Raw genomic sequence first — 22,285 nt, forward strand, 5'->3', positions numbered from 1 at the left:
AGAGAGCCAGGAGACAGACAGAGACTCAGAGAGCCAGGAGACATACAGAGACTCAGAGAGCCAGGAGACAGACAGAGACTCAGAGAGCCAGGAGACAGAGAGAGAGAGACTCAGAGAGCCAGGAGACAGACAGAGACTCAGATAGCCAGGAGACAGAGACTCAGAGAGCCAGGAGACAGACAGAGACTCAGAGAGCCAGGAGACAGAGACTCAGAGAGCCAGAGACAGACAGAGACTCAGAGAGCCAGGAGACAGACAGAGACTCAGAGAGCCAGGAGACAGACAGAGACTCAGAGAGCCAGGAGACAGAGAGAGACGGAACACGCGGAGGAGGTTCCACCGTGACGCTGACAACTCAGCTCCTCCTCCATCTCCTCCTCCATCTCCCTGCTGCTTCTGTCGCGGCTGCTGCTCCCCCTCTCCCCCTCGCCCTCTCTGCTGCTCCTCCTGCTGCTGCTCTCCCTGCTCGCCTCGACTCTTGGCCTCAGCAACAACAGTGGCGGCGGCGGCGGCAGCGGCGATAGCCTGGCCTTGGATTCTCACTCAAGGTGAGGCTATCTCTGCATCCTCACCCAGAAGACTGCTCATCACCACCAACATCACCACGAACATCACCGCCATCACCGTGAACTCCATTACCACCTCTAACATCATCATCACCACCAGCAGCAGCCATCATCATCAACCACAGTAACAACGGTAGCTTGGCCTAGATTCTCACTCAAGGTGAGGCTCTCGCTGCTGCTCTGCCAGAAGACTGCTTACCACCACCACCAACATCACCACCATCATCACCACCATCACCACCACCACCAACATCACCACCACCACCAACATCACCACCAACATCACCACCACCACCAACATCACCACCACCAACATCACCACCACCACCAACATCACCACCACCACCAACATCACCACCACCACCAACATCACCACCACCACCAACATCACCACCACCACCAACATCACCACCAACATCACCACCACCAACATCACCACCAGCATGTCCATCATCAGCATCTGCATCATCACCACCACCGCCACCATCATCACCACCAACCATCGTCATCAACAACAGTAACAGCGGTAGCCTGGGCCAGGATTCTCACTCAAGGTGAGGCTATCGCTGCTTCTCACCCAAAAGATTGCTCACCGCCATGATGACCTCCACCAACTTCATCATCAGCATCTCCAGCATCGCTTCCATCGTCACCACCACGACCAGCATCACCACGATCACCACTACCATCACCACCACGATCACCACTACCATCACCACCATCTACATCATCATCACCACCACCACAATCACCACCATCCGCTTCTCCATCAGCACCATCACCACCATTATCACCACCACCTCCATCATCACGACCATCACCATCATCACCACCATTACCATCATCACCACCACCATCATCACCACCACCACCACGACCTCCATCATCACCATCATCATCACCACCATCATCAGCATCATCACCACCTCCATCATCACCAACATCACAATCATCACCATCATCACCACCATCATCACCAACATCATCATCACCACCACCGCCATTATCACCACCACTATTATCACTACCACCACAAATATCACCACCACCATCAGCATCACCATGATCAGCAACACTATAATTTTTAAGACCACCACTACCACCATCATCACTATCACCTCCACAATCATGACTATCACCTCCACCATCACAACCACTATCACCACCCCAACCACCATCATCACCACCATCATAATCATCATCACCACCATCACCATCGCTACCATCAGTACCACCATCCTTTTCACCATCACCATCACCCCAACCATCATCACCATCATCACCATCATTGTCACCACCACCACTATCATCATCACCATCATTACCACCATCACCACCATTATCACCACCACCTCCATCACCACCATTATTACCACCACCATAATCATCATCACCACCATAATTACCACCATCACCATCATTACCACTACCTCCATCATCACCACCACCTCCATCACCACCACCACCACCTCCATCATCACCACCACCACCATCATCATCACCACCACCATCATCATCACCACCACCATCATCATCACCACCACCAATCATCAACACCACCACCAACATCATCATCACCACCACCAACATCATCATCACCACCACCAATCATCAACACCACCAACATCAACACCACCACCAACATCATCACCACCATCATCATAAACACCACCACCATCATCAACACCATCATCACCACCATCAATCACCACCACCTCCATCATCATCACCACCACCATCAATCACCACCACCTCCATCATCATCACCACCACCACCTCCATCATCATCATCATCACCACCACCACCTCCATCATAACCAACCACCATCTTCACCACCATCATCATCACCACCATCTCCATCATCATCACCTCCATCACCATCATCACCATCAACACCACCACCATCATCAACATCACCACCATCTTCACCACCATCATCGTCACCACCATCTCCATCATCATCATCACCACCTCCATCATCATCATCATCATCACCACCATCATCATCAACACCACCACCACCTCCATCATCATAACCAACCACCATCTTCACCACCATCATCGTCACCACCATCTCCATCATCATCATCACCACCACCATCATCATCATCATCACCACCATCTCCATCATCATCATCACCACCACCACCACCATCAACACCACCACCATCATCAACATCACCACCATCATCAACATCACCACCATCTTCACCACCATCATCATCACCACCATCTCCATCATCATCATCACCACCATCTCCATCATCATCATCACCACCACCACCATCAACACCACCACCATCATCACCACCATCTTCACCACCATCATCATCACCACCATCTCCATCATCATCATCACCACCTCCATCATCATCATCACCACCACCATTATCATCATCACCACCACCACCATCATCAACACCAGCACTATTATCATCATCACCACCACCATCAATCACCACCACCACCATCAATCACCACCACCATCAACACCACCACCAACATCATCATCAACAACCCACCACCACCAACATCATCAACACCACCACCAACATCATCATCATCAACACCACCACCATCATCACCACCATCATCATCACCACCACCATCATCAACACCACCACCAACATCAACACCACCACCAACATCAACACCACCACCAACATCATCAACACCACCACCATCATCATCATCATCAACACCACCACCATCATCATCATCACCACCATCATCAACACCAGCACTATTATCATCATCATCATCACCACCACCTCCATCATCACCACCACCACCTTTATCATCATCACCACCACCACAATCTCCATCATCACCACCTCTATCATCACCACCTCCATCATCATCACCACCACCCCCATCACCCCCCCCATCACCCCCCCACCATCACACCATCTCCCCCCATCACCACCTCCATCACCCCCCCCATCCCCCCCCATCACACCCCCCCATCACCCCCCCCCCATCACCCCCCCCCCATCCTCCCCCATCACCCCCCCCATCACCCCCACCACCTCCATAGTCCCCGTGAGCTGCTGCTGGTGGTTGTGGCTGTCGTGGGGTCTGAGGGGTGCATCGCTGCACGCCTTGTGGAGGTTATTTTCTATGCCAACTCCACGGGCGGCGAAGCTCGCTGGGAGCTTGAGAATTTATGTTGTAATCGAGCTCGAGGTTAAAACATTTGTTGTTGCCCTGAAATGGTTTTAATGAAGAGATTGTAAAAAAATAAAAAAATAATCACCAAGAAGGAGTGGGGCGCGGCGGCCTAGCGCAGGCCTCGTCTAGGCGAGCAGAAGCCTGAGGCCTAGCGCCTCAGGCCTAGGCCGCGCGCCGATCCGTCGCTATAACGCGACAATAATAATGAATTTAAATTAGTGCTTTAGTTTGAGGGGAATTTGTCATTAATAATTTGATTATTTTTGTTGCGTGCGGTGTTTAATTTGTTTTAACTCCCTCTTTTAAAATCGCCAAGATGAGCGGAGTCTGAAGTTTCAGGTGAGAGGCGGTGATGGGGATGGTGATGATGGTGGTGGGGTTGGTGATGGTGGTGATGAGGATGGTGATGGGGGTGGTGGTGGGGTTGGTGATTGTGGTGGGGTTGGTGATGATGGTGGTGGTGATGAGGATGGTGATGGGGGTGGTGGTGATGATGGGGGTGGTGGTGATGATGGGGGTGGTGATGGGGATCATGATGGGGGTGGTGATGGTCATGAGGGTGGTGATGGTGATGAGGATGGTGACTGGGATGGTGATGGCGGTGGTGATGGGGGGGTGGTGATGATGGGGGTGGTGATGGGGGTGGTGGTGATGATGGGGGTGGTTGTGATGGGGGTGGTGATGGTCATGAGGGTGGTGGTGGTGATGAGGATGGTGACTGGGATGGTGATGAGGGTGGTGATGATGATGGGGTTGGTTGTGATGGGGGTGGTGGTGATGATGATGGTGGTGGTGGTAGTGGTGATGGTGTTGAAGGGGGTAATGTGGGTGGTGAAGGTGGTGTTGATGGGGATGGTGATGGTGATAGTGATGGGGGTGGTGATGGGGATGGTGGTGATGGGGGTGGTAATGGTGGTGATTATGGTGGGGGTGATGGTGGTAGTGAGGATGATGGTGGTGATGGTGATGGTGGTGGGGGTGATGGGGGTGGGGATGGTGATGGGGGTGGTGGAGGTGATAGGGATGGTGGTGGTATGGATGGGGGTGGGGATGGTGATGGGGGTGGTGGAGGTGATAGGGATGGTGGTGGTATGGATGGGGGTGGTGATGGCGGTGGTGATGGAGCAGTTGTGGAGAAAGCGGAGAGTTTCCCCTACCTGGGCAGTGTGCTCATGACCGGCTCCGGTTTGACAGCAGAGGTGATGGGGGTGGTGGTGGAGATGCTGATGGGGGTGGTAATGGTGGTGGTGATGGTGATGAGAATGGTGACTGGGGTGGTGATGGGGGTGGTGGTGGTGATGGGGGTGGTGGTGATGGGGGTGGTGGTGATGGGGATGGTGGTGGTGGCGATGGGGGTGATGGCGGGGTGGTGGTGGTGGTGGTGGTGATGGGGGTGGTGATGGGGGTGGTGGTGGTGGTGGTGATGGGGGTGGTGGTGATGATGGTGGTGGGGGTGATGGTGATGATGGTGGTAGTGAAGATGATGGTGATGGTAGTATTGATGGTGTTGACGGGGGTAATGTGGATGGTGAAGGTGGTGGTGATGGGGATGGTGATGGAGGTTGTGATGGTGATGGGGGTGGTGATGGGGATGCTGTTGGGGGTGGTGATGGGGATGGTCGTGGTGGTGGTGGTGATGGCGGTGGTAATGGTGATGATGGTGGGGGTGATGGTGATTATGGTGGTAGTGATGATGATGGGGGTGGTGATGGTGATGGGGATGGTGGTGATGTTGATGGAGGTGATGATGGTGGTGTTGGTGATGGTGGTCGTGATGATGGTTGTGATATTGATGGGGGTGGTAGAGATGGTGGTGGTAATGGGGCAGTTCTGGAGAGAGTGGAGAGTTTCCGATACCTGAGCAGTGTGCTCATGACCGGCTCCCGTTTGACAGCAGAGGTGATGGGGTGGTCGTGATGGTGATGGTGGTGTGATGGGGATGGTGATGGGGGTGATGGTGATCGGGGTGGTGATGGTGGTGATTATGGGCGTGATGGGGTGGTTGTCGTGATGATGGTGGTGATGATAATGGTGGTGGTGATGGGGTTGATGATGGTGGGGGTGATGGTGGTGATGGGGGTGATGGTGGTGATAATAATGATGATGATTGTGATAGTGATGGGGTGGTGATGGTGTTTATGTTGATGGGGTGATGATGGGGGGCGGTGGGGATGGTGATGGTGATAACGATGGGGGTGGTTGATGGTGGTGGTGATGGGGCAGTTCTGGAGAGAGTGGAGAGTTTCCCATACCTGTGCAGTGTCCTCATGACCGGCTTCGGTTTGACAGCAGAGGTCTCACTCTGAATCAGTTGAAGCTTCCTGGTCTGTCGCTCCACACAAAGCTTCAGATCTTCTCTACGCTTGCGGAATGTGAACCCCCCTAATGGAACATCTTCGCCGGTTAGAAAAATTTAGGCTGGCCTGCCTGCAATCCATCCTGGGTTTAATTAGGCTGGGTTGTGTGAGGAGCTCACAAATCCTTGAAAAATCTGGACAAAGTCCCATCGATGAGCTCCTCCAACAGGCAAGGCTGCTTTGGCTGGGCCATGTAGCCCGCATGCCCAGCCACCGCATGCCTAACCAGATTTTGTTCGGCTGGATAGAGGGGGCTAAACGGGCGCAGCACGGGCTGGAGAAGAGAGGGAGTGATGTGGTACAGGATGATGTGGAGCTGAGTGGACTTGCCCATGACTGGTACCAGCGGTGTCAAGATCGGCATCTCTGTGGAAGAGGCTCGTGAAGGATGCTTTTGGGCATTTGGAGGCAGTCTCCCTCCAACAACAACGGAGGGGGGAGGAGCGACGCTCCCAACAACGAGCAGAGTGCCGGGTGGCCAAAGCACAGCAAGTTGGCACAGTAGGGGGCACAGGTGATGCATCAGCCACTCATCTCAGTCAGTCGACCCGTGGCACCTGGGTCTGCCCCGTGACCTCCTGCCAGCGGGCGTTCGACACTTCACGTGGCCTCAACGTGCACATAGCCTGGCACAAGCGCCGTGGTGATGTCACCACCACTAAGTGGTGGATGGCGGTTGTTGTTGGTGGTGGTTAATAGTGCTGGTGGGGATGGTAGTGATTGTGGTGATGGTGGTGATTGTGGTGATGGTGGTGATTGTGGTGATGGTGGTGATGGTGGTAGTGATGATGATGGTGATGCTGATGGTTGTGATGATGGTGGGGATGGAGATCGTGGTGGTTATGATGGTGGTGGTGATGGATGATGGGGCTGTTGGTACTGGTGAGGGGGGTGATGGTAGTGATGGTGGAGGTGATGATGGTGGTGATGGTTTTGATTGTGGTCGTGGTGATGATGATCATGGTGGTGATTGTGGTGATGATGGTGGTAGTGATGATGATGGTTCTGATGATGATGATGGTGGTGGTGATGCTGATGATGGTCATAATGGAGGTGGTGATGATGGTGATTATGGGGGTGATGATGGTGGTAGTGATGTTGATGATGTTAGGTCTCTTTTAGGTGAGTCTGTGGGTTTCTGTGTGGTGAGTCTGTGGGTTTTTGTCTTTTTGTGAGTCTATGGGTATATGTGTGGGGAGTTTTGGTCTCTGGTGAGTCTGGGTCTGGTGAGTGGGTCTTTGTGTGGTGTTTGTATGGTGAGTCTTTGGTTTTCTGTGTGGTTCGTCTGTGTGTATCTGTGTGGTGAGTCTGTGGCCCTCAGAGTGCATCTATGGGTCTCTGGTGATGGTATAGCTCTGTGGTAAGTCTATGGGTCTTTGTCTTTTGTTGAGTCTGTGGGTCTGCGTGGTGAGTCTATGGGTCTCTGTGTGAGTCTGTGGGTATTTTCTTTTGGTGAGTCTGGAGGTATCTGTGTAATGAGTTTGTTGGCCTCTGTATGGTGAGTCTATGGGTCTCTGCAGGGCATTTATGGCTCTCTATGTGGTGAGTATGGATCTTTGTCTTTTGGTGAGTCTATGGGTATCTGTGTGGTGAGTGTGTCTGTGTGTAATAAGTGGGTTTCTGTGTGATTAGTCTGTGGGTCTCTGTGCTTAGTCTGTGGATTTCTGTGTGATGAGTCTGGGTCTCTGTGTGATGAGTCTTCGTGGTATTTGTCTGGTGAGTCTATTCGTCTCTGTGTCGTGAGTGTATGGCCCTGTGTGGTGTGTCTAAGGGTCTCTGTTTGGTGAATCTATGGGTCTCTGGTGAATCTATGGGTCTCTGTTTGGTGAATCTATGGGTGTCTCTGGTGAGACTATGGCTCTGTGTGGTGAGTCTGTGGGTCCCTGTGTGGTGAGTGTATGGCTCTGTGTGGTGAGTGGTTTTTTGTGTGGTGATTCTATGGGTCTCATTGTGGTGAGTCTATGGCTCTGTGGTGAATCTATGGGTCTCTGTGTGGTGAGTGTATGGCTCTGTGTGTTGAGTCTATGGGTTTCTGCGTGGTTGCGTCTGTGGGTCTCTGTGTGTCTCTCTGGTGAGTCTGTGGGTCTGTGTGGTGAGTCTGGGTATCTTGTGTGTCTGTGGGTCTCTCTGTTGAGTCTGTGGGTCTCTCTGTTGAGTCTGTGGGTCTCTGTGTGACTCTGTGTCTTTGTGAGTCTGTGGGTCTCTGTGTGATGAGTCTATGGATCTATGTAAGGCTTGGTGGTGAGTGGGACTGTGGGGTGAGTATTTTTTTGTGTGGTGAGTGTGAGATTTTGGGGTTGTGGTTGCTGTGATCGTTGTGATCGTTGTGATCATCGTGGTAGTGATCGTTGTGATCGTGGTGGTTGTTGTGGTTGTGATTTAATTTCTGGTTGTTGTGATAATTTTGGTGGTTTTATTGTTTTTGTGGTGGTTTTCATAGTTGTTGTGATGGTTGTTGTGGTTGTTGTAACCAGGTAAAACAACCCCCTACCTCTTGACTTAAAGCTTTAGTGACTGCAGGAATTCATATTATTTCCGTCTTTAGGTAAAGTCACATAGGTAGGTTCAAAGAAAATAACAAAAAACTACGACAATTCGATCGCAGCACAAGCGTTTGTCATCAGGAAGAAAAAAGAGGTGGGAAAGCTGCTGAGGCAGACTGTTTCAAATGTTTCAAATGGGTGTAGCCCAAGTGGGCCGGGCTAGTGATGTTAATGTGAGATATTAGCATGTTAATGTCAGATCGGAGGGCGATGTCCATGACGAGTTGCACAGGTGGCTATGTTAATGTGAGAGATTAGCATATTAATGGAAGATCGGAGGGCGATGTCCATGACGAGTTGCACAGGTGGCTATGTTAATGTGAGAGATTAGCATGTTAATGGGAGATCGCAGAGCAGCAACGTCGAGGTCTGCGGGCGAGGTGGCTGTGTTCATGTGGGAAATTTAACCCCCCCCCCCCTTTTTCCTGATGACGACTGCTTGTGTTGCAATCGGAACGTCGTAGTTTTTTGTTATTTTGTTATTTTCTTTGAACCTATCTACGTGACTTTACCGAAAGACCCAATAATTTTTGAAATTTAACCTGTTAATGTAAAATCAGAGAGCCGAAATTAATAACTAACATCGGAAGGTGGTAGGATGGGAACATCACAGCCAGTTATGGATGGCTTCATGAATTAATCTTTGTTGATAGCCAGTGAAACACGTTAGGACCAATACCTCGGCCGTGGCTGATCATTGTTTTAATGCGGGTGGGCTCACACGAAATAGATTTTTCGAAGACGAAGTTACTTTGCAAACCACTGGCTATCAACAAAGATTTGTTCATGAAGCCATCCACATATACAGACACAGACACAACTTCAATTGTGAAGATGGGGATAATTCTGAGTAATCATTGGAAGGACGTTATCAACCAGTTTAAGTCGTAGCTGGCTGTGATGTTCCCCTCCTACCACCTCACTCACCGAGCTTGACGCTGCTACTCTGCGATCTCCAATTAACATGCTAACCTCTCACATTAACATAGCCATCTCCGCGCTCTCGTCGTGGACATCGCCCTCCGATCTTACATTAACATGATAAGTTCTCACAGTAACATAGCCATATCCGATTTAAAGCTTTCGTGACTGCAGGGATTCATATTGTTGGTTCTTTCGGTAAAGTCACGTAGAAGGGAAATAATATTATTTTATTATTTCCCTTCTACGTGAATTTACCGAAAGAACCAAGAATATGTTGAGTCACATCCGTGCCCTCGTCGTGGAGGCCGCTCTCCGATCTTACATTAACATGCTAATGTCTCACATTAACATCGCTAGCCCTGCACACTTCGTATATGACCCTTGGGCTACACCCATTTTAAACCTTTAAAACATCCTGCCTCAGCAGCTTTCCCCCTCTTTTTTCTTCCTATTGACAAATGCTTGTGTTGCGATCGAAACATCGTAGTTTTTTTTATTTAAAGCTTTCGTGACTGCAGGGATTCATCTTCTTGGTTCTTTCGGTAAAGTCACGTAGAAGGTAAATAATAAAATAATACAATTTTCACATAATAAAATACAACTCTCACGACGTTTCGGCCACAACGCAAGCAGCCGTCCTCAGGTGAAGAACAGGTCTGAGCAACCGTCCTCTTCAACGTAAGCAGGACGGCTGCTTACGCTGTGGCCGAAACGTCGTGAGAATTGTATTTGGTTATGTTTTATTTTTATTATTTTATTATTTACCTTCTATGTGACTTTACCGAAAGAACCAAGAAGATCATAGTTTTTTGTTATTTTTGATATTTTCTTTACGTGACGTTCCCGAAAGACCCAAAGAATATGAACCCCCCTACCTCCTCGGTGGTGCCGGATGGTCATTGTGGTGGATGTAAGCAAAGCCACGGAGAGAAGGCAAATTCAATCGACTGTTCCCCTCATGGCTCTCGTAGCCACCACAGTGGCCAACGGGGCTCTGGATGGGTGTGAGAGACTGGTAACACCTCCAACTTTAATTTAATGACCACAAAAACACGTGCAAAATATCGAACTAAGCTTGTGAGGGAGGCTCTGGGGGAAGCCACTAGACTCAATCTCCACCCTTGGGGTTCCTCCAAAAAAGGCAAAAAAAAAACACTGCGGGTGGATTTTTAGAACGCTCACTGCGGTGCAGAGACTGCTACTCCCCTGTTGGATGCTAGACCGGTACCGCCTGGATCTCTGTGGCATTACAGGAGGTTCGGTGGACTGACTGGCTCCAGTCACCATGAGGGGTGGACGGTCCTTTACTTGGGGCAGGAGACTGCCAAACAACAGGCAGTGGCTCTTCTGAACAAAACAATGAAGGGGGCGTGGGAGTATGGCGGTGAGGTGTGGGAGGCTGTAAGCCCCAGGCTTCTGTGGGCTCGCCTTCCCATCAATGGGAGGCGAGGAATGGTAGTGGTTGCTTATGGCTCCATCGAAGATGAACATCAGGCAAGCTCGATAAGTCAGAAGCATTCGAAAACTAAACTTTATATTTTAGCAGGTAAGGCTCACTGAGTTATTTAGCTTTTTTCCAGAAGCAACCTGGCCACAACAAAGTAGTTTACCATGTGGAAATGTATATCAACCAAGTACTCTTAAATGCACGTTTATAAATGTAGTGGGAAAAACCGGAGGACCTGGATAAAATTCCACTGGACTGCGGGCAGCACATGCAAACTCCAAATATTGAGACGTTGAGGTTGGGATCGAAACCACAATCTCCTGGTTACCAGGTGAGGTAGTTAACATCTCCGAGCCACCGTGCCACTAGCTAAAGTGGTGCCTCAGGATAGTTGTTGGTGTGATCGTTGTTGGTATGATTGTTGTTGTGATTGTGGTGATTGTTGTTGGTGTGGCTGTTGTTGTTGGAATGGCACCAGGACGCTGACTGAGTCATGCTGGACGATGACCCATCATGTGACCTGTCACATGACCCCACCTCGTCATCCACCACCACCACCTCCTCCTCCGCTCGCTCCACGCGAAGCTCACAGGAAGTGACATCACAGCGGCCACGGGGACAGGAAGTGACCTCACAGCTGCGCCGCTCACAGGAAGTAACATCGCATCGGCGGGGAAAGGAAGTGACATCACAACAGCGGGGACAGGAAGTGACATCACAGCGCGGACAAGAAGTGACCTCTCAGCGGCGCCAGGGACAGGAAGTGGCGTTCCTGGCGGGGAGAGAGGCGGAAGGGGAAGGGGAGGAGCCGTGCTTTTACGAAACGGTGGAAGGTGAGAGGGAGAGACGTAGAGAGAGAACCACAGACTCGCCACACAGAGACCCATAGACTCACCACACAGAGATCCATAGACTAACCACACAGATACCCATAGACTCACCACACAGACCCATAGATTTACCACACACACCCACAGACTCACCACACAGAGACCCCCACAGACTCACCACACAGACCCCAACTCACCACACAGACCCACAGACTCATCACACAGAGATCCATAGACTAACCACACATACCCATAGACTCGCCACACAGACCCATAGATTCACCACACACACCCACAGACTCGCCACACAGACCCACAGACTCACCACACAGAAACCCCAACTCACCACACAGACCCACAGACTCATCACACAGAGACCCATAGATTTACCACACAGAGACCCGCAGACTCACCACACAGACCCACAGACTCACCACACAGAGACTCCAGCTCACCACACAGAGACCCGTACTGTTCGAAGTGTGAGTGTGTTATCAGTGTCTATGTATTGGGTGTGTGTATGTGAGTGTGTTAGGAGTGTTAGTGTGTATGTGTGTTAGAGGGTACAAGAGGAGATCCGTTAGGGCGCCTGTGGGTTCGGAGTGTGTGGTTGTTATGAGGCTGTGTGTACATAGTGTGTATAGGAGTGTGTTAATATTGTCCTGGAGGCCCCCGGGGGGACAGATGTCGATGATGTTTCCTGGTCAAACGCCATTGGGCGGAGCCAGGAGACTGGACACCCACCCTCGGAGTTCCTCCAGAAACGGCAAAAAGCCACTGCGGCTGGCCACGTGGAATGTTCGCATGCTCACCCCGGAGGAGAGGCTGCCACTCCTCTGTCAGGAGCTGACCAGTACTGCCTGTATCTCTGTGGAATACAGGAGGTCTGGTGGACTGGTTCTGGCTCCATTCACCATTAGGGGTGGCTATTCATCTGAACAAAAGAATGAAGGTTGTGTTGTGGGAGCTGTAATACACAGGCTGCTGTGAGTTTCTTGCGCCTCCACCGGAGATCAACATCAGTGGAGGGATGCAGGCAAGGCCAGTGAGTCAGACACCTATGACCTCCTGTCCCAGGTGCTAGCTAAAGTGGCTCATCGGGATAGAGTCATGTTGGGTGACTTTAATCCCTGAGTTGGTCATGACGCTGGCACCTGGGCTGCAATGATTGAAAGGCATGAGCCAGATCACCTGGCCCATGCTGCTCGACATCTGTGCAAGCCATTGGCTTGTAATTACCAACACGATCTTCAAACATAGGCACATCGACACAAAATCATGGATGAACGCAGGGTCTAAAAACTAACATCTGTTGGACTATATAGTGACGGAACAGCGGATGATACGGGCCCATGTCCTTGACACCAGGACCTACCATGGAGCTGATCTGACCACTGACTATCGACATGTTATCGGTAAAATGCGCCTGCCACTCTTCCACTGTGGTGTTGGGTGTACACAAGGGACCCCATTCAAACCCTTAGTGGCCTGGTCTCTGCTAGCTGATGAAAGTTGCAAACGAGAATTGCATCATCACTTGTGGCTGGGTTTGGCATCGTCCCCCACTCCTGATGTCGAGGGGAAATGGGCAAGGTTTAGGACTGTGGTTCATGCAGCTGCAATGACTGCTTTGGGTACACGGTTCAGACCTCCCCAGAGACTCTGGCTGACACAGGAGGTGTTCAGGATGGTTGGGAAAAAGTGACAGTCCCACTCCGAATGTCTGCAGCCTTCGCTCAGAGGTTTGGAGAGGCCGTGCAGCACTGCGAGGATGAGTGCTGGGTGCGAGTTGCTGAGAAGATGGAATCTGCCTCAATAGCCCGCTATCACAAATGACTCTTTATTTCCATCAAAAAAGTAACTTTCAGTTTCTCACCTACAACCATCCATAAGAGAAAGAATGGTGATCTGATCTCTGACCCCAGGAATTGGTCTGCAGGTTTGCTGAGCATTTCTTTGAGGTCTTGGGGGAGGGGAAATCCCTCTGACTAGAAAACATCATGGGACAAAGTAGGGATGACCTTGCTGAGGCTGCGATACCTCAAATATTGGAATAAGTTGTCACCCCCCTGTAAGTGATTGGCTGAAGTGCCATCTATTGAGGAAGTACTGAAGGCGATCCAGAGTTTGAGACCAGGAAAAGTGCCAGGCAGAGATGATCTCCCAAGTGAACTGCTGAGCCAGGGTAGCCTCTATGTGCAGACTGCCCTACATGACATAATTACAGTCTGGACCACTGGACGGGTTCCGCAGGAATGTATGTATGTCCTGGTGTTCCCCCTCTTTAAGAAAGGGAACCTTAGAGACTGTTACAACTAAAAGGGCTTCTCCCTCCTCAGTATGCCGGGAAAGGTCCTGGAAAGGAGTATTCAACATCGCCTTGCCTGGAACGCTGAGGAGACGCTTGCAGAGATCCCAATGTTTTTTTAGGCTAGGGCGGTCCTTCACAGTTGCCATATTCTCTGTCAGTCTGTTTTCGCAGAGGTGTAACCTTGACCTGGGCAAGGCCTATGATACCATCAATAGCCCTGGGTTCTGGGTTGTTCTTCGTGCTTTCAAAATCCCTGACTTTGCTCACAATCGTTAAGGTCCTTCATGGTGATGGGCAGGCCTGGTTAAAACTGCTTGGTCGGGAGTCCGAGCCATTCCCTGTTTGTGTGCGAAAGGGATGTCGTCTGGCATCTACTTTATTTAACATATTTTTTTTATCACAGTTTGAGAAGCCTTCCTTGGCTGTACCGGAGGAATTTTCATTTGGCACAGATACAATGGGAGGCTGATCGATGCCCGGGTGCGGTCAAGGGTTGGCTCCCTATTGGTCAACCATATTATGTATGTTGATGATCTGGTGATTGTTGCTCACTCAGAGGAGGAGTTGGAGGTGCTGCCGTTTGACCTGGAATGTATTACTAAGAGGTGGGGCCTTACCATCAGCCCCTCTGAAAATAAGCACCTGCCTGGGTATTTTGTGGCATCAAACACTCCACCCCTCAAATCCCCATTGGTGATGGGGTAGTTTCTTGTAACCAGCTCCGGTTTGACAGCAGAGGTCTCACTCCAAATCACTCGAGCGGCTTCATCTTTAAATCGGCTTCGTAACGCTTAGTGAAAGCTACTTGTTCTGTCGCTCCACACAAAACTTCAGGTATTCTTGCCCACAGTCATTCCCTCCCTTCTCTATGCATGCGAAATCTGGACCCCTAAAATGGAATATCTGTGCCGTCTAGAAACATTCAGGCTGTCCTGTCTTGATCCATCTTGGGTTCACTCAGGCTGGAATGTGTGAGGAGCTGACAAATACTTGAAAGATCTAGGCACTTTGCCATCGGTGAGCTCCTCCCACAGGCAAGACTGCATTGGCTGGGCCATGTAGGTCACATGCCTAGCCAACGCATGCCCAAGCAGCTTCTGTTTGGCAGGATAGAGGGGGATAAACAGGCATTACACGAGTTAGATAAGAGATTAACTGATACGGTACTGCAGGATGTGGATCTGACCAACGGTGTCAAGATCGGCCTCTGTGGAGAAGGCTCGTGAAGGACGCTACTAGCAGAGCGCGGGGTGGATAAAATGCAGAAAGTTGGCACAGTTGGTATATCTACTAGTCATCTCAGTCAGCCAACCCATTTCACCTGGATCTGTCCCATGACAGTCTGCCAGAGGGCTTTCGACACTTCACGTGGCCTTAAAGTGCACTTAACCTGGAACAAGCGCCATGGTGACGTCACCAGAATTTAGTGGCGAATGGCGGTTGTTGTGTTGTCACTGTGTGCGTGTACTGCACATGACTGGGCATGGTTCTGGACACCCACCCCCTCGTGTGCCACAGTGCCCCGGCCTTCACAGGCGCCACTACTAACAGCACTTGCCCCAACAGTCCGTGTTTAGGCTACGCAAGGGAACCTTTGCCTGTGTCTTTTGTGCGCGCCTGTAGGAGGAGTGCGCCTGTTCCGCTGCCGCCTGTGCCCCTACAGCAGCCCGCGGAGGTCGTACCTCCCCACGCACAACCTGACGCACACCCAGCAGAACCCCTTCTCCTGCAGCCTCTGTCCCTACGAGTGCAAGTCCAAGCAGCAGCTGGACACGCACGCCATGAAACACTCGGGTGAGACGAGGCTCCGGAAATGTTCACACTTTGAAGCGCTCGCCCGCTCGCACGGCTCACGCTCGCACGGCTCACGCTCGCACGGCTCACGCTCGCACGGCTCACGCTCGCACGGCTTACGGGCCCCCTACGGGTGAGGGACGATGAACAACGACGCAATGCTCAGAAACACCTTGACACAATCTTGATTTGAAGCTTGACACAGTTCTAACCAATACTCTGAACCACTTTTCTGAAACACTCACACCCTCACTCATACCGTCACTCACACTTGCTGTGAAAACTGCTCCCTCCCTCCCCCAGGCCTGCGCCCCTTCAAGTGCCCGCACTGCGAGTACGCGACGTTCGCCCGGAGCCACTTGCGCCAGCACCTCGCCCGCTTCCACCACCACCACCCCTCCCCCTCCCCCCCACTCTTGACCCTTTCCCGTAGGGGAGGGGCTCGGCGTGCCCGCTCCCGAGGTGGTGGGGGAGGAGCGGGGGGAGGGGCGGGGGAGTCCCTCGCCCTGCTCCAGCACGGCAGAGCCAGGGGCCACGGTGAGTGGGAGAGGGGAGGGGGAGGCAGGAGCCAATTACTGTGAAGTGAGAAGTGAGGGTGACTGGGAGCCACGGGGAGACACGCAGAGACTTCAGGAGTCACGTGGAGACACGGGGACCCACAGGGAGCCACGGGGAGCCACGGGGAGCCACGGGGAGCCACGGGGAGCCACGGGGAGACACGGGGAGACACGGGGAGACACGTGGAGACGTGGGGAGCCACGGGGAGCCACGGGGGGGGGTGCACGGGGAGACACAGCGGGGCACGGGGAGACACGGGGGGGGGCACGGGGAGACACGGGGGGGGCACGGGGAGACACAGGGAGACACGGGGAAACGTGGGGTTACTCGGGGAGATGTGGGGAGATGCCCGGAGACGCGAGGACACTCGGGGAGACCCGGTGCGCCACGAGGAGATGTCGGATGAAAGGAAGTAGCCAACCTCCCATGAGGAAGAAGTGAGCAGAGAGATGCTCAGAGGAGGGAGAAGGGGGGAGGAAGTGGAGATACAGACTGCTTAACCCCCTTCTCACCCCCCCTCCCTCCCCACCCCCCCCCCTTCTCCCCTCCCTCGACCCCCCAGGAGTAGTAGGAGGCATGAGCCCCCCACCAGCACCACAGCCACCCAGGCTGCCCCCCCGGGTCCTCTGCTGCTCCCGCTGCCCCTACCGCACCTCGCGGCGGGACCGGCTCCTCCTGCACCAGACTCGTCGTCACGGCAACCACCACGACCACCCGACCACCATTACGACCGCCGCAACAACAGCAACAACCAACAATGACAGCAAATCCTCTGGAGGAGGTGGAGGAGATTTAGGAGGGAGATTTAGTGGAGGAGGAGGTGGAGGGGGTGGAGGAGGTGGTGGAGGGAGCTCCCTGCTCCGAGCTGCGCTAACCGCTGTCCCCTCGGCCGCCGCCTCCTCGCCTCTCCGTATTAACCTGGGATCACTGCTCAAAGGCAGGCGGGCACCCTCCATGGGTCGGGGCTCTCGGACGAGGCCACGGCCACCACCGCCGACGACCACGAGGAGGAGGAGGCCCTCGCAGGAGGAGGTAGAGGGCGATCTGGAGGACGTGGAGGGAGATCTGGGAGATCCGGAGGAGGTGGGTGTCCTGGACGATCTGGAGAAGGCGGAGGCCCAGGAAGATCTGGAAGGGGAGGAGGAGGCCCACGCTGACCGAGGAGATCTGGAGGACAACTCTCACAGTGACCTGGGGGAGGCGGATCACTTCAAGTCGCCAGGACACCTGGCTGCCGTGACATCGGAACCCCTCAACGGAGACTCTGGGACCACCGCCTCAACCACCACCGCCCTCTCAACCGATGCTGCCGACAGCGACCGCTGCTCCACCACCACCGCCACCTCTGCTAGTCCCGCATCACCACCGCCGCCACCACCGCCTCAACCGCCACCACCGCCGCCGCCGCCTCAGTCGCCGGCGTTGGGCGGACGCAAGGTGCCCCCTTTGCGCCAAGCCAAGTCCCGGGCCTCCTTCAGCCGCCCGTCCCCGTTCCCTCCGCAGGCGGCCGAGGGCCCCGCCTTCCGGCGGGCCGCGGGAGGGCACTACCAGTGCCTGCAGTGTCCCTTCCTCACCGCCCACCGTCGCTCCATCTCACGCCACGTCCTCAACATCCACACGGGGGGCGCCCGACGTCAGCCCGGCGGTGGCGGAGGCGGCAGCGGCGGCGGGGGGCCGTCGGCATCGTCCGGCGCCGGCGGGCGTCGGAGGAGCAGGGGGGGTAAGGACGGCGGGCCAGATTTTAACACCCCGGGAACTCGGCCCGCCCAGGGCTTCTCCTGCCAGCGCTGTGACTTCCACTGCGCCACAGCCTACTCCTTCGTGCTGCACGTGCAGGCTCACCGGGGCAGCGGCGGGGGGGCAGGGACCGGCACAACGGGCGGCGGCGGCGGCGGAGGGACGGGGACGGGCCCCGGGACCCCCGTGGATGGAGGGGCGGACGACGGGGCCGGCGGGCGGAGGAAGACGTCGGCCCGGAGGTTGCGCTGCGCGTGCTGCGACTACCGGAGCCACTCGGTCAAGGGTGAGTGAGAGGGGAGCGAGCCTCTCTGTTGCGTCTCTCTCTGTTTCTCGCTTCCTGTCTTTCACTCTGTCTCTGTCTCCCCGCATCTCTCCGCGTCTACCTCACTTCTTGTTCACGAGAGTTGGCTGCTTCCACCTTTCTCTAAGGTTTCTCCCCCGTGTCTCTGCCCGCATCTCCCCACAACTCCCCGTGGCTCCCCGCGTCTTTGCGTTTCTTCCTCTCTTCATATTCACTAGTTCACCGTGGAGACATCTGCTTGAAAGTCCTGAGCTACTCATTAACAATCAAGTAATTCGAGCTGCTGCTGCTGCTTGTAAAAATAACGAACACCATGCGGGGGGCTTGCAATCGCTGTCTTCACCGCTGTCAGAATTATTTTCTGAGCTTTCGGTCTGATACACTGTGGGGTCACTTGGCTCTCACGATATCATCTGTGGTGACTTGAACTGTCTCGGGCCGACTGGGTTGTGGTAAAATTAACGGCGAGTTATCTCGGTGAGATCATCGATAGTTGCGTTTTTTTTAAACCATAGCGTTAGCGGCGCAACATGTTGCTCGGGAAATCTACCGGATCACATCCTCTCACATCCGCTGATGCCGTAACTGTGACCGACGTTCAGATCACGGTCTCGTGATGAACAAAGTGGCTTTGCCGATTAATCCCCCACCCCCTTACAACTATATCACAATCTTGATTGGAAGTTCGTGACGGCAGGAATCCATACTCTTTGGTTCTTTCGGTGAAGTCACGTAGGTAGAAAAAGTAATAGATCACGAAGTTTCCATCGCAACACAAGCAATCATCATCAGGCGGAAGAAAGAGGAGGGAAGCTGCTGATGCAGGCTGCTTGTAAAGGTTAGAGATGGGCCTGGCCCCAGAGTCATAAACCAAGTGGGGGGGGGGGGCTAGTGATGTTAAAGTGATACATTTGCATGTGAATGTACTGTGTAAATGTGATTAGCATGTCAATGTAACCTCGCAGCGCGCCCTCTCATCGAGGACTGCATGTTAATGTAAGATCGGATAAATGTGCATGTTAATGTCGTGTGTAAATGTGATTGACTATATCATACAGAGATGCTTTCCTTCAGAAGATCCGGTCATTGTCAGCACGTCTAAATCCTGCATCGACAGTTGATTCATTTTCAGCTCAATTAGAAAATTACATAACTGCTGTTGTTGATTGACTCATCCCCATCCTAACGCGCAGACTCTACAGTGCTCGCTGAGCTGCATTGGCTTCCACTTGCCGAACAAAAACATTTATAATGTCGCACCCATAACACACAAAGTGCTTGACCCAAATTAACCGCAATACCTCGCCGATCTTGTCAAGGAGCATAAACCATCATCACGCAACCTCCGGTCATCCTCGCAGCGGCTTTTTGCTGGCCATCGAACAAAGACGGTCACTGCATCGCGTGCTTTCAGATGCACTTGAAAGCAGCCATCCGGAATGCTCTTCCGGATGTGAGGAAGCCACTCAAGCTATGCACTTTTAAATCGTCCATATTTAGAAGTAATTTCTCAGATGTGTGTGTCCGATTAGCATGGTTGGCTATGTACGGTGCGAAAGAAGTTCCACCTGCGTCTGCCTGAGTCTCCCTGCGACTCCCTCGCTTCTCACTCACGGGAGTTGGCTGTTTCCTCCTTTCTCTAAGCTTCCTCCCCCGTGTCTGCCCATGTCTCCCCTTGCCCCCTCTCCCCCCCTCTTCTCCCTACCCCCCTCCCCCGCCTCCCCCTCAGGCCTCCGCGTTCACCAGCAACTGAAGCACGGACTGTGCGACTTCACGAAGGGTCTCCTCTACGACGAGGTGGAGGAGGAGGAGGAAGAGGACGGGGAGGCCGCGGGGAGGGGGCGGCGGCGGCTTCGCGGGTCCCCGGACGCCGCCAACCGCCCATCCCCCTCGTCGTCGTCCGGCAACAACAACAACAACAACGCCGCAACAACAACAACAACAACGGCAAGAGGCGCCCAGGCGATTCCGTACCCCGAGCCGGGCGAGATCTGCACAGATGGAGACAGAGTTCACATCCACCTGGACGGAGAGGGTTTCGACGATGACGTGGAGGACGATGATGAGGACGACGAGGAGGACGATGATGAGGATGAAGACGATGACGAGTATGGGGAGGTGGAGGATGGCGAGGTGGAGGATGGCGAGGTGCTGGATGGGGAGGTGGAGGACGGCGAGGTGGAGGAGGAGGGGGAGCTGAGATGCTACGTGGACACGACGGCTCCGGGGAGACGCCGGAAATCGCTGTCCGGCGTCGTCTCCCGGCTGCTGCTGCCGCCACCGCCTCCCTTCCACGCAGAGCCGCCCGGCAGCAACAACGCCACCGCCGCCGCCGTGAGCCCCCTCAACACCACTGCCACGGAGCCTCCCGGCGCCTCTCCGTGGGGGGCTCACTCTGCCACCGCTCACCACCACCATGATGCTCACCACGACCACGCTCAGCACCCGGCGCAGCGAAAGCGTCCACGCATCGACGAGATTGCGAGCTCGCTGCACACGCGCATCCAGCGTCGCCACGTCCTGCTGGGCTCGCCGTCCTCCTCACCGCAGTCCTCCTCGCCGCCGTACTCCTCCTCCTCCTCGCCGTCGTCCCGCTACCACCACAGGCAGCACGGCTACGGCGGTGACGGCGGCGGCGGCGGCGACGTCGGACGTAGGACGAGGAAGAGAAGCAGGAAGGGAGGAGGCGTGATCTGCGGCGATGGCGGCGACGGCGACGATGATGGTGGTGACGTCGACGGCGGTGAAGACGACGGCGGCGACGATGACGATGGTGGCGACGACGGTTACGACGACGGTTATGACGACGGTGGCGACGATGACGATGGGCGATGGTGGCATGACGACGGCGGCGGCGACGGCGGTGGCGGCGACGGCGGCTCTCCCTATCGACGGCAGCAGCAGCAGCTGTCCAACAACTCTGGCAGATCGTTTGGTGGTGGCGGCGGCGGTGGCGGCGTACCACGACCGTCCCCCGCATCATCCTCCACCGGGTCGACAACAACGACAACAACAACAGCGGCAGCAGCAACAACAGCGACGACGACGTTCCGCTGCAAGCACTGCGAGTATCACAGCGCGACGGCGCGGGGCGTGAGCACGCACTACCAGCGCATGCACCCCTACGTCAAGTTCAACTTCCGCTACATCCTGGACCCGCTCGACCGCTCGGAGACCTACCGCTGCCTCGAGTGCCCCCACGAGTCGCCCGCGCTGCCCGCGCTCAAGCGCCACTACTCGCGACGCCACCCGCAGGCGCTCTACGTGCACAGCCTGGAGCGGCCCGGCCGCTCGCTGTACCGCTGCGTCGCGTGCCCCTACACGAACGCCAACGTGCGCGGCATGATGCCGCACTACCAGAGGATGCACCCAGGCGTCGCCGTCACCAACGCGCTCATCTTCTCCAGCTTCGTGAGGCTGCCGGACGACGGTGGTGGCGGCGGAGATGGTGGTGGCGATGATGACGATGGCGGCGGCGGTGGTGATGGGGATGCAGCATCGTCCGTAGCCAGAGGTCAGTCTGGGGGTAAGGGGAGTGCGAGTCGTTCGGTGGGTCCACCCGCTCGCTCGTTCGCTCATTCGTTCGTCCACCCATTGATGTGTTCATTCACTCAACTCGGTCACCCGCTAATGCGGCCACCCACTCACTCACCCATTCACCCACTCACCCACTGACTTTCCAACCCACTCATCCACTCACTCATCCACTCACCCATTCATCCACCCACCTCCTCACCCACTC

The 22,285-nt window shown here is 54.2% G+C and overlaps 1 protein-coding gene across 5 annotated transcripts in view; it reads left to right on the plus strand.

The window, feature by feature from the left end:
• The first annotated feature begins 380 nt into the window (after positions 1-380).
• LOC144737781 (uncharacterized) overlaps positions 381-22,285 on the plus strand; it is a 60,073-nt gene continuing 38,168 nt past the window's right edge. Inside the window, exons 1-6 of one of the 5 annotated variants that reach the window (XM_078620645.1) lie at positions 381-548; positions 11,488-11,842; positions 15,774-15,944; positions 16,248-16,481; positions 17,065-18,525; positions 20,273-22,057. In XM_078620645.1, the coding sequence (XP_078476771.1) occupies positions 11,503-11,842; positions 15,774-15,944; positions 16,248-16,481; positions 17,065-18,525; positions 20,273-22,057 (3,991 nt within the window). In that variant the 5' untranslated portion in view covers positions 381-548; positions 11,488-11,502. Of the gene's footprint in view, positions 549-947; positions 1,121-3,613; positions 4,078-11,487; positions 11,843-15,773; positions 15,945-16,247; positions 16,482-17,064; positions 18,526-20,272; positions 22,058-22,285 lie in introns of those variants that run through there. The other 4 variants (XM_078620641.1, XM_078620644.1, XM_078620643.1 and 1 more) reach the window with 4 other exon arrangements.

Source organism: Lampetra planeri, chromosome 74 (assembly GCF_965212315.1).
Source record: "Lampetra planeri chromosome 74, kcLamPlan1.2.h2, whole genome shotgun sequence".
In the NCBI taxonomy this organism is placed as follows: domain Eukaryota; kingdom Metazoa; phylum Chordata; class Hyperoartia; order Petromyzontiformes; family Petromyzontidae; genus Lampetra; species Lampetra planeri.